Source organism: Ammospiza nelsoni, chromosome 8 (assembly GCF_027579445.1).
Source record: "Ammospiza nelsoni isolate bAmmNel1 chromosome 8, bAmmNel1.pri, whole genome shotgun sequence".
In the NCBI taxonomy this organism is placed as follows: Eukaryota; Metazoa; Chordata; class Aves; order Passeriformes; family Passerellidae; genus Ammospiza; species Ammospiza nelsoni.
The window spans coordinates 21238016-21250470 of record NC_080640.1 but is presented as its reverse complement, the minus strand read 5'-3'; the positions used below and the strand labels follow the sequence as shown (position 1 = coordinate 21250470).

At 44.0% G+C, this 12455-nt stretch overlaps 1 protein-coding gene across 1 annotated transcript in view; it reads right to left on the bottom strand.

Annotated features, from left to right (window-relative positions):
• Window positions 1–9964, bottom strand: part of KAT6B (lysine acetyltransferase 6B) — a 101421-nt gene extending 91457 nt beyond the window's left edge. The window contains exons 1-2 of the mRNA XM_059476629.1: window positions 9767–9964; window positions 1628–2524 (exon numbers count right to left, since the gene is read on the bottom strand). Coding sequence (XP_059332612.1) covers window positions 1628–2248 — 621 coding nt within the window. The 5' untranslated portion in view covers window positions 2249–2524; window positions 9767–9964. The remainder of the gene's footprint in view (window positions 1–1627; window positions 2525–9766) is intronic.
• Window positions 9965–12455: the final 2491 nt, after the last annotated feature.

Here is a 12455-nt window from a genome sequence, read left to right as displayed (position 1 = left end):
TTGCCAAAGCACTTGCTAGAGAACAGATTTGTTTGGCTAACTTCTAGAAGACAGATTTATCCTTATACCAGTATTTTAGTATGGCAGTAATGGCTTTTTCAGCACCATGACCCAACTAACATTCCTTGCAAAGGCTGCCAGTCTCAGTAGGTAGCCCAACATGGGAGAATTTTGTTTCTACAAAATTCATGTTACTTGGGCTGCTCAGTACTCCAGCCCTCAAATTTTAAATGTCATTACAGTATCAGAATTACAGTAGAAACCCAAAGTACTTAAACAGACAGCTTTACCACTACAAGTAATTAAATGTTTATAGTGTACAGCTACAGCAGTAATTGCACAGTGTGCAGCACTTCTGAATTTCCATTCTGATTATAGAGCGTGAAGCTCCATGCATCCCTCAAACACCCGAGAAGTCCAATTTGACAGAAATAGATATCCTTACACAAATGCAATCATATTTAACATACATTTAGAGAAGCTCACAAAAATAAAGCTACAACTACTCACTTTGGACGGTTCCCCAAACAACTGTTCCTGAAGACCTCACTAAATCATTCCAACACAAGCATTTTCTACTCTGCACCCCCCAGCATCTCGCCATCAAAGCAAAAAGACCACTGAAAACCATCATGCTGCCTCCAGGAGACACTGGTGGCACCTCTTGAATAGCAAAGCTGTCTGGACTCCTCCATGTTCAAAACAACTGCCATGAAACTTGACCAGTCAGAAGAGGAAAACAAAAAAAGGAAACAAAGAACCCCAAACCACCAACTTAGAAATATTTTAACTAAGTCACTTCAACTACAACAGGTAACTTTCCTTCTTCCAAAGAAAACTGAAAATTCCAAACACACTTCACCATACTAAATGGGAAATGATCAAACAATGCCTGCAGACATCTTTGACACTATCCTTTCATAAACAAAAAAATAATTGATAGCCCTTTCTCCCCCAAGGCTGAAACTCTGAACAATTAACTTCAAAACAAGACTCAAGTAATAGCAAAAATAAATCCAAGTAGGGAGTGCAACAAAAGTAAAACAGAAGGAGGATACTGCAGTTCAGCTCAAATTGTCACTCTGACACCTCCGCTTCTGTTCCTAGAATATTAACATTAATTCCAGTTTCTATTCACTGACATTTTAAAGCTCACTATTTATATACAAATATAATTTAAAAAATAATAATTCTGTCTTAAACATCCTGAGTCCTATCAGTGGCATCTCAGGCCATCAAACCACAACAAAATCTGTATATGCCAGCAGAAAATGAAGGTAAAAGGCCACAATCAAATCGCACTGCAGATTTCAGCTACGCCAGTCTGTCAGGCAAGACAGAACAATCTCACACCTACAACAGAGCATACAGCTGTACTCTTCCCTGCTGCTCTGCTCATCTACTGCAAATTCACAAAGCAAACTATCCAATGCAGAATGGCAGGACATAGGGAGGCAAGTAAAATTTGTTTACCAGAACTGATTCTGCATAAATCTTGGACATGTATACCCATTCATACACAATTAAATGAGTAAATAAAGCACAAGAAGAACCATTCCTTTTCTATTAGGTAAATAAACAAAGGATAACAAGAATAGTTTTTCATTATTACATTTTTCAGACTTACCTGGTCTTTTTCATGGGGTAACAGGCTGACAGGTGGAAGGGAAGCTGGGAAGGTGCTGGAGTATTTTGGAGCTCCTTTGCTTTCCAAACTGCCATAATTCACTCTATACTGGGGACCATCCTTCAGTAACCTCCCATTGTTCACAGCACGTTTGGCCCCCAGCCGCAACCTCTGCTGAAAGGCAGGATTGTTGAAAATACTTGCTAGGTCATTTTGACTTCTCAAATACTTTTCTATGTTTTTCAGGGAGGAGCCATTAGGTTCTTGAAGCCCTTCAATTGCTCTTCTCAAGAGTTTATTCCAATCCACATTACGAAGCTCATTACAGGCTCCTCTAGATCCCTTAACAGATTTAGGAATAGTGCCAGGTTTAACACATGAAAACCGTCCAGGATTATCTGGGTCCTTGTAGGATGCAAGACCTTTGTTAGTGACTTTAAGAATAGAACCATCTTGAACACTAAGTTCCAACTGTTCTGAAACAGTCTTCTTATCTAATCCATGGGAAGCACAAACAGCATGACATATTCTCTCTTCAGAAGGCCTTTGCTTTTGCTTTTTAACTTTTTGTATAGCTTCCAGAATCCACTCCGTATAAAGAGGGTTGGCAAGTTTTACCATGGTTGACCAGTAATTGTTTCCAGCCAAGAGTTACCCATAGAGGTTCCTCCTTATCCTTTTAGCAGATCTTTCAGATGCTGTTCACACCTCAAACACAAATGAAAGGATTCCACACGCTGCTTGGACACATGGCAAAAATATCCACCCTGAGGAGTCGGAAAAAGCAGGGAAATACCTCCCCACTGAAACTTTCCAATTATGTTACTGTTACTGAAACGTAGAAGGGGTTCATCTGTGATGACACTGGTACCTCCTTAAAAGAAAGTTTGTTGCAACCTTTAAAAAGAAAAAAAAAAAAACAAGAGGCAGGGAGAGAATACAGTTAATACTGAAGTATTAAAAACTAAAAACGCATTCAGACATGCATTCATACTATAGATGCTGCAGTACAGAAAAATCTTTGTAATTTTATATGAAACATTTGTCAGTTCCCACCCCACACCAAACAAGTCACCATAAAATCCTTCTGCTTCTCATAACAGTCAGTGGATTTAGCTTTCCTAAATTCCATTACCCCAACACTTAACCTACTACTGACCTGTTGGACAATTTCCATTCAGTCAGGGATCTGAAAACACTCTCTAAAACAAACTGCCTCCAGATCATTTCTACACGGATTACACATGCACTAGAAAACCCAAACGAACAGAAAACCAAACCCCAAGCAATAAAAGATAAATTACTGACAAATCCCAATTCCTACAGTATCCCGTCTCTAAGTGTCCTGCCATGTTGATTACACAACTTAAAAATCAAAACCAAAGATATCAGAACCAAGTTACAAGTATTACATCCTTCATCAATATTTAGGTACCCTACAAAACCAAAAGGCATCACAAAAGCACCTCTCATTTTCAGGCCTGCAACACAGAGGCATTTTTGATACAAACCCTTAGGAACAGAAATGAAAACAAACTAACAGGAGGCATCTTCACATAAACAGGTTGTCAGCACAAAGATGCGTAAAGAAATTACATTGAAAAACATTTCATTGACTCACAGTTTTCTTACTTTTTATTTTTTTACTTAATATGGAATACCACTCCAATAGAAAATTCAGTGGCTACAAAAACTCATTAAAGAAACCAGAAAGAACATCTTGATGAGGAGTTTATTCATTCTGGGAACACATGAAAAAAATAAAACCATTTTAAAGTCTCACAAATTAAACTTAGACAGGAGTTGCATAATGAATAAACAAATATATTTGAAGCATTAGTTTTTTCTGCCATGAAGTATGAGAACTTTTGAAGGCATTAACAGAATTGCATAATTACTTCAAATCAAAGGAAAACAAAAAACAGAAGAGAAAAAAAATCATTCTCAATGCATGGGTTATCTTGTCAAGTAGAAGATTCACCAGTTTCATGGCAAAGATTTGAAACTAGTTAATATGCAAGTATATTTATAAAGCTATGGCAAGCATCCTACAAATAACAAAATCATCTACGATTACACAAGTCCTGGACCCCATTTTTTAATATGTTTATTCTAGCCATCCTGCATTTAAATCATGTTCAAAAACTTGAGTAAATTATAACTAGGAAAAAAATATTTGTGTAGTCTATCCTGAACTGATACACTAATCTAAATTATTTTCAACTTCATAAAAAGATTCCTCTGCAACTACGAAGATAATAGAGTACTACAATACATACTTTTGGCCCTAAACCTCTTTCTTCTTCTACCCCTCGAAAATGTCTTTAAATATAAATTCCAACTCATGTTTCACACATTATTATACCTATACAACAGAATTACTACCAAAAGTGCAGCTGGTTACTGATGAGTATAAAATTTTTCTATACCCAAACAGTCAATATTAATCAATTCATTTTATTAATCTGTCTTCCTCAAACCTGATCAAAGCTAAAACAACTTCAGATTTATAAATATGAAACTTCAAGTGACTGCCAGACTGAAACAGACACATTCCTGATGCAAATGCAGGCCCTAAATGCTTAACTGTCTCACATACTGAACCCTATTGATCCACATGGATTGGATCCTGTTTCTTGCTTCCAGACCGTACTCATGGAAGCTGAATTTGACAACAGTTTTGTGCATTTCAAGTATCTGTAAGCAAACAATAACTTGTTCTGTAAACAGACCTTTTTTATTTACTCCAGCTAGCAAAACCCATTCTTTCCCTAACAGAATTGTTTATATTCACTGTTTTCAGATAATTCCAAAATAACACCATAGCTACAAAATGCACACAAATATAGGGAAGGAAAGAGTTTCCATGGTATTATAAACCCTACAAATTCTCTCACAAATCTGACACTGAAAATTCAATAACACAGCAAAGCAGAACCCTATATATAGTGGAGGCTCACTCACATTTAGGCTATTTTATACACTCTTCCTAGATTTGAAAGTTCTCTGTAGTTACGTATAAAGCCCCAGATTCCTAGAAAGCTACTTTTAAAGTTATTTAGTTAGTCTGTTCCACTCTAAGTCTTCATTAAGACAGTCACAACTTAATTAAATGCTGAACACTGCATTTGCTGAGTCAGACATACTTGTCTCAGTTTTACATCTTCTGCAGTACTGTTGTATTAAATTTCATACAAGCGACCACATCACTTCCATTAAATTCCAGAACACACAGTACAGGGTCTGTTCCAAGCTCCTGGACACTGATGAACATTTCAGTATAAATGCTATAACATGTGGGTTACAGGAATTTTTATTGGCCAATGACTGTGGCAAAAGGTTAGCATAAACCTGTATCTTCATATAAAGCCTACTGCTTGGTACAGAAATTTCACAGCCATATACATTCAGAACTACATTTTCACTTATTTACTTAAAACTCCTTACGAGTAATACAACCTCCTGCATGCTAGCACCTACTAAATCAACTCCAGTGGAGTGGATCAGCAGGAACAGAGTTCCCAATGCACTGGACAGGATATTTCAGGAGCAAAAATCAAGACATCTTAAATAGACACCTTCCAACAGTATCCAAGTTCACTCTGCCTTAAGGAACCATGCAGAGTGCATGCAAGCCAAGTTTTAAATTCTTTTGCCACAACTCAGAGCCTCTCTTACTCTGGCATTTTGGGTGCACATGAACTTGACGTGCAGCCCCCGACCTCCATGGCTCCCATGCCAAAGCCTGCCACACACTAGAGGCAGAATAACTCCTCACCAACAAACATCTTCCCCAGCAAAACAATTTATATCCTGGAGCTATAAATTAAGGAGATCTTTCAGAAATCAAGACAGACTGATCCAAGATTGGCAGTACAGAAATACACACATTTACATGCAAAGTTATTAGATAAGACAAAACAAATAGCTTTAAAAACAACCTTGCAAGATTCAACCTAAAAGGATACTCAGAAATACAAAGTTACATTCAAGTTTCTAAGTTTAGAATGCAATTCTACCAAAACTACAAAAAGGTGGCCATACATAATTTAATATAAAAAGTGTGATGATTAGCCAAACAGATTTTGAGGAAATACCATTTTAAATAAGTGATTATAAATTAGTCTATTTAGGCACTCGTGTCTGTTTATTAATCTTCCTCCCCTCGTAATTAACTAACTTTTAATCACCATCAGCAGCACTCATTCAATCACAAAATAGATTTTCCATACTCTTAAACAGGACAACTTCCAAGTTTTATGGCAACAGTCAAGAAGTTCCTTCTACATAACTTGCCATATTTCACATTCCATGCTCTCTGGTATCTTATATTGAAAATAAAAGCATTTGAGAAAGTTTGGCTGTACTATATTACTGACCAAATCTATTAACAAGTCTGCCACTGAGGAGCTAGAAAACAGAAGCATTCGAGGGTGAAGTATAACCCATTAGCTGTAAACATGAAAAACCATCTCTAGTCAAGGCTTGTCCCTTTGCCTAGGTCATAAATTATCAGATAAATACAAAGAAGTTGCAAAATTTCAGCTTGGGATTTAGAATGAATGCAAATGTGCCCTTTATAATGCACACACCTATTGCACAGATGATTATAATTAAAGAAGGCAGTGACTGAACACTTCAATCTCAGGTGTCATCAGTAATCCCATAATCCTCTAATAAGGTGGTTTGCAGACTGAACTAGTACCTGGAATTGCTTCCAGGTGATCCAGATTGTGAAAACAAGTGGTGTAGCCAAAAATCCAGGAGCAAAAAAAGGTACACTTCTCTTCACAATCAAAACCAAAAGTTACTACACAAATATCACAACATACAATCTAAAGGTTGGGGTTTTTTTAATTAATGAAAAGTCTGCTTCAGCTTTCATAAATGTAAATGCAGTTAAACTTTTAAAAAGTGAGATTAACACATTTATAAAAAAAAAAAAACTAAAAGAAAGAGGTGAGGAGAAGATGCAGCCGGGGGAGATGACAGCAACTTGTGCAACCCACCGGTGACCTGTGAAGCTCAATCTCACTCTGCTCCCTCCTACCTGCTCTGCACACTCTCAGGAGGAGCAGCAGCAGGCCAGCTCTCTGCTGCAGCATCAGGGTCAGGTAAGGATTGCAGCAGAGGAGGAGGAAGAAGAGAAGACTGCCATTGCATTCCATTTTTGACATTTTTCCTTGCTCCAAGCCATTACTAAGAATTCTGTAGCTAATCAACTCTGTATTCCACCCCCATCTCAATTAATGATGCAAAACAGACAACACAGTTGTTTTCCTATTGCAAAAGACATAGACCTACAAAGAGATGGGGAGAAAGCAGATCCTGGTAAGGACTCCCATCATGCATATTCCTCTTAAAATTCCTCAGGTCATGAAGCCAATTGTATTATTCTTTACACAACATACAGTTTCCAATAATAAGAAAGGGCAATGACACATCTATATGCTTTAAAAATACAGATGTGTAGACACTACAGTAACTTCAAAACTGCACCAAAGACTCGGGGGTGTGGAGAGACGAGTGGCACATGTGAAACGAACTGATGGAAGTGCTTGTGCTCTGAGATACCCCACAAGCTTCTCTGAGATCATACGCTTAAAATCATTTCACAACATGACAGCAGCAAGCGCCACCAGAGGAAACAGCATCAGCACAACATGACAGCAGCAAAATCACCCAAATTCACCTTTCCCACCTTCTACTGTGGAAGTTCTGAGCACTTTAAAATACAGTACTAAGGAACAGCAGGAAATATAGGAAGGTAATAATCACTCCCAAGAGTTCACCTGGAAAAAGGTGAGCTGAAAACATTTCTTCTTGGGAGCGTGGTTTTCAACAGCAGGGGTGGGTATCCCTCTGCCCTTGCCAGAGGGGGTTATTTTCAATACCCAGTGACAGAGTACGAGAGGTGAGGTCCGCGCAAAGAACACACAATGTGAACATCACTTCCAAAACGTGGCACTGCCAGCCTGGACTATTCCCCTCCCCAACTTACTCAAGGTTTTCGCAGTATTAGCCCAGCCACGGAGATGTGCAACGCCTAGAGCCTCGGGCCAAGGCATTGTTGCGTTCGCAGGGGCCAAGCCGGCGCTGGCTCGGCGCCCTGCCCGCCCTGCTCCGGGCTTTGCCATTGCCGAGGCGGGAGCCCCCAGCCCGCAGGCGCTGACCGGGGCACGGCGACCCGCGGCCGGGCCAGCCCGGGGCCGGGCGCGCACCCGCACCGCGGGGCACCGGGCGGGGCCGGGGGCGACGGCCGCGCGTCCCCCGCGGGAGGCAGGTGAGACCCCCCCCGGTACCACTCACCTCCGCGGGGGGAGGAGCCTCCTCCGGGCGCCGCAGCGGCTCCCCCTGCTGCCGGCTCTTCCGCCGCTCCCGCCGCCGGGCCGCGCCGAGCCGCCTGCCCCGCTCCGCGCCGCCCGCGGCCGCCGCGACCGCCCCGCTGCCGCCGCGCGCGGCTCGGCGCACCTACGCCGCCATTTTGTCTCGCCCTGTTGTACTTAACGTGAATCCGACATGACACTGATTACAGCCCAATGGAGGCTCATTAAAACCTTACCTACCCCGCGCCCCGCCCACCGCCGCCCGCCATTGGCCCGCGCCGCGCACGCCGCTGCGCGCTCACGGGCCGGGGGGGGCTGTCCGTCACCCGCCCACACCGGCCCCGGCCCGCCCAGCAACCGGCCCGGCGCTCCCATTGGCGGGCGAGGCCTGTCAATCGCGCGGCGCGCCCCTTCCCTGCGCGCTCAGCACCGCCCACAGGCGGGAGGGGGCGGGGCCGGCGGCTGACACTGGCCGCCGCCGCCGCCACACACTAGCGCGCCCCGCCCACCCACCCGCCTCGCGGCTGGGCCTCGGGTGCTCGCGATTGGTCACAGGCCGTGAGCGGGGACGGGACTTCTCGCAATCCCGCCCTCCCGTTGGCTGCCGCTGCCGCCCGTCCGCCACCCCCCGGCCTCCTCACCCCCTCCCTCACCGCCGCCCCACCCGCTCGCTCCCGAAGTTTGTTCGGGAGCGCGAGCGCTGCCGAGACACCGGCGGCGGCCGCCTGAACCAGCTCGGCAGGGCGGGCGGGCGCGCCACACACACTAATGAGCCGCCTTAAATATTGAGCGTCACGCGCGTGCCTCGGAGGCTGGCTCTCGCCCGGGCGGGCGAGATGGAGCGGCGTGCTCGCAGCATTACCCTCCCAAGGTGCCTGGCACTGGCAGCCGCTTATCGCGCACACACACCCCGCACCGCCGAGGGAGGGAGGAGGGAGCGGGAACGGGGACGACGACAATGACTCCCAGCTCTGCAGCCACATGCAGGTCCCTGCAAGTTTCGCCATGCGAAGCACAGGGACTTCTCTGTCACCCCGTCTGCGAGGGAACAATTGCCGCCTCAGAAAGACAGGGTGGGAACATGCAACACAAAAACCTCAGCCATCCCCTGCTTCCCTCCGCCACTCCATTCCCACTCTCCCCACCCCATCCAGCCCAGCCATCACCCCCTGCTGCTGCTCCCCCTCCCCTGCAAAACGCAGAGCATTGCAATGCATTTACCCAGCGCAAGTGTCTGCAAACACGTGCATCAGCCTCCGATGCTAAAGGAAAAAAAGTACCCAGCCTAGTGACAAGCCCCCTGCGCTGGGAGCGGGGAGGGAAAGGGGGTTATTATGGCAAATTGCAGCCTGTCACCCAATGCAAAACAAACCCCATCGCATGCTCCCTATTATCCCCCGCATAAACTCCTGGGAATCTAACCTCCGATGCAGGTTCCCCCCTTTGCTTGCAATGACCTCCTTTCTCTGCCCGTGTGTGTTTCTGCAGCAGCGGTTCCTGCGGAATGTGCTGCCCCTGAAACGCGATCGCGGCTCCTCTCTCTCTCTCGCTCGCTCGCTCTCTCCGCTCTGTCTCTCGCTCGCCCGCTCGCTCTCTCTCCTGGCTGCAAGCAGAGCCAGGAACACAACAACAACACAGCCTCCCCCCACCCCCTTCCCCAAACACATACACACTGAAGAGACCCAGCCAGGAGAGCCAGACGAGCCGGGGAGGGGGTGGAGGGAATCCCCAGCCAGCGGATTGATTGCACCAGTTACCTTCCCTAAGCCCCTCCGCGAGAGGGGAAAAAAGAAGATGAATACAGAGAGAATACCTTGTCTCCCCTCCTCCTCCTCCGCGGGGCTCCTCTTCTCACTCCAAAATACTAAAAGGTGGACGGGCAGATCAGACACACGCGTTCGGCTCTCGGCGGGGGAGGGGAGCCACGCGAGCAATTATCATTAATTTAGAAATTAAAACAGAAACCCACCCCAGACCTCCAGCCTCCCCGGTGCGGGCGGACGCAGATTGCGAGGACTGGTGCTAAGACACAGGACCTGATAACAGCTAATTGAAAGGTTAATCTACATAGGCTGTGACAGAAGAGGTCCCTCCCCACTTTTTTATCTGCTGTTGGCAAGTGGGAAATTGAGCTCCCCCCACCTTTTCTCCCTCCAAAAAAAAAAAAAAAAAAAAAAAAAAAAAAAAAAAAAATGGGGAGAGAGAAAGGGGGAAAGGCGATAAAGTTTGGGGGGCGGCGCGTCCCCTGGGCGGGAAGGCGGCTGCGGGGGGAAGCGGCCACCGGCGCCCCCGGGGCCCCAGCCGCCCTCGGGGGTCGCACGGGGCTGTCGGTCCTACGGGGGCGATGTGACCTCTCCCGACAGCAGCCCCCCGAGGGCAGCCTTGGGGCTGGAACGCTCCCCCGGGCCGGGGGAAAGAGGGCTCTGCTCGAGCCTCCCATAATTAGTGTGAGGGATGGAAGCAGCGTGAACAAATCACAGATGTTGTCCTCCCGTTGAGTTTGTACATGTAACAAGATGTTGCGAGGAATTTATATTAAAGAACAAGGTGATAACGCGTACGTGCCTAAAACTCGGTTTTCTCCACGCTGTCTTGACCGGTGCTGCCAAAGGCCTCTCACCATGTCAAAGTGTTCAGCAATCACAGAAAAAGCTGAGTTGGAAGGGACCCATCAGAACCATCCAGTCCTGCTCCTGGGTTTGAATACTCCTTGAGATGGTTTTCTCACCTATGGCCAGCAAACAGCACTTTTTACCCAAGCATGACAAAATACCATGGGATACATCCCACACGGTACCTGCCACACAAGGGAGGGAAAGGCAGAGTACCTACCTGAGCATCTACTCAAGCAGGCACAGCTAGACATTCCCCATCTTCCCAAACCTGATTGTTCCAGATGTCTCCTCAACATCCTCTTTTCCACTTCTTGTGGGTGACATGTTGTGTTAGGTGCCTGCCTGCAAAGTTTTCTAAAAATATCTGGTCCTGAATAAGAAAATATAAAAGTAAAATTGAAAAAAAAAAAAACAACAACAAAAAAAAAACCTCTTAAGAGTGGGTGGAAAATGACCTTCTACAATAAATTACGAAGGTCTTCCCTAGATGATGCACTGCGTGTAGACTAGTAAAGAAAAAAAGTTTCCATAATAATAATTTAAAAAAAAAATTAAAGTTTAGTGCAACTTCTTTCAGAGTCAGTTTCTGGAGTTACTGTGTAAGGAAGCTCTTTGTTGATGTTTCAGAGCACTGTAAAATTGTATGACCTACTTACAGAAAGCTACCGGGTGAAAATAATATTCCAGCATGTATCTATCACACCATAACCATTGACTGAGGTTTTAGTCTTTTAACTGCCAGATGCAACCTTTTAAACATAAAGAGGGAAATTGAAATCTGTAGTGACCTGATACTTGTTGGAGAATCCGTCAAGGTTCATGTATTATGCAGGACCTGGCAGTGATTTAAAATAGTTTTTAAATTATTGGAAATGTTATAAATCATTTCAGCACAATTTGTAGCACAGCGTCACATTTGCAACACTATTCTAAATGTTGTGTCAACATTTCCATCAATTTTTTTTTCCCGGGAAATTTACAACTTGGTTAGTGGTAAAAACATAAAAATAATTTCTTGAAACTGAAACTTGGCATGGCCTCATCCCAGTTCAGGAAACAAAACACTGGAGAAAACTCGATAATATGTTTGGCCATTCTGGAATTATGAATGTGTCGTGAAGACATAAGTAACAGCGCAGAGAAAAATCATAAAAGTCTCTGGTTTAAATAATTCCATTCTTTCTTCTCCATTTAACTCTTTTCCTAAAAATAAATTTTATAGGATGATATGTCATTGGGTGTTGTGTTCCAGTTTTTAACATGTTCAAGAACCTTTTGTTTAGAGAGAGAGTCCTACGGATCTTGACATTTACAGGTGTACCTGATACTATATAAACTGTGAAGTTTAAGCACATGAACCTCTTTATACATGAATCATTGTCCAGTCAACTCAGATCCACAGTCACTGTAAATTATATTGTTTTCCAAAATTATAACTTCAAAAGAGCTACATCATGGCAGTTCAGTTTGAGATAGTGCATCTTACACAGAGAAACCTAAGCACCTGGAATGCTTTGGATCTCACTGAGAATGTCTATAAGCATTTTGGTTGGTCATCTAGAGAAGAAATATTTTTGGTTTATTGTATGAAAATGCCCTCAAGACTATATTAAAAATATCTGTGGAAAAGTAATAAGCCCATCAAGGAAGTCACTGCAAACAATAAAATTTACACTTTAGAATGTCTTTTATGGGCAGACTTTGTGGGATTTCTCTCCCATAACTCCTACAAACTGATGAAGTACCACTAATTCCCCCAAGGAATAACAGGTGTCTAAACATTTATACATTGAATATACTCATTCCCTGTGCTAAAATAATGTCCTTAATGTTAAAAATGAGTATCTAAAATCAAAATAACTTTCCCATGTATTCTTGTAGAAAGAA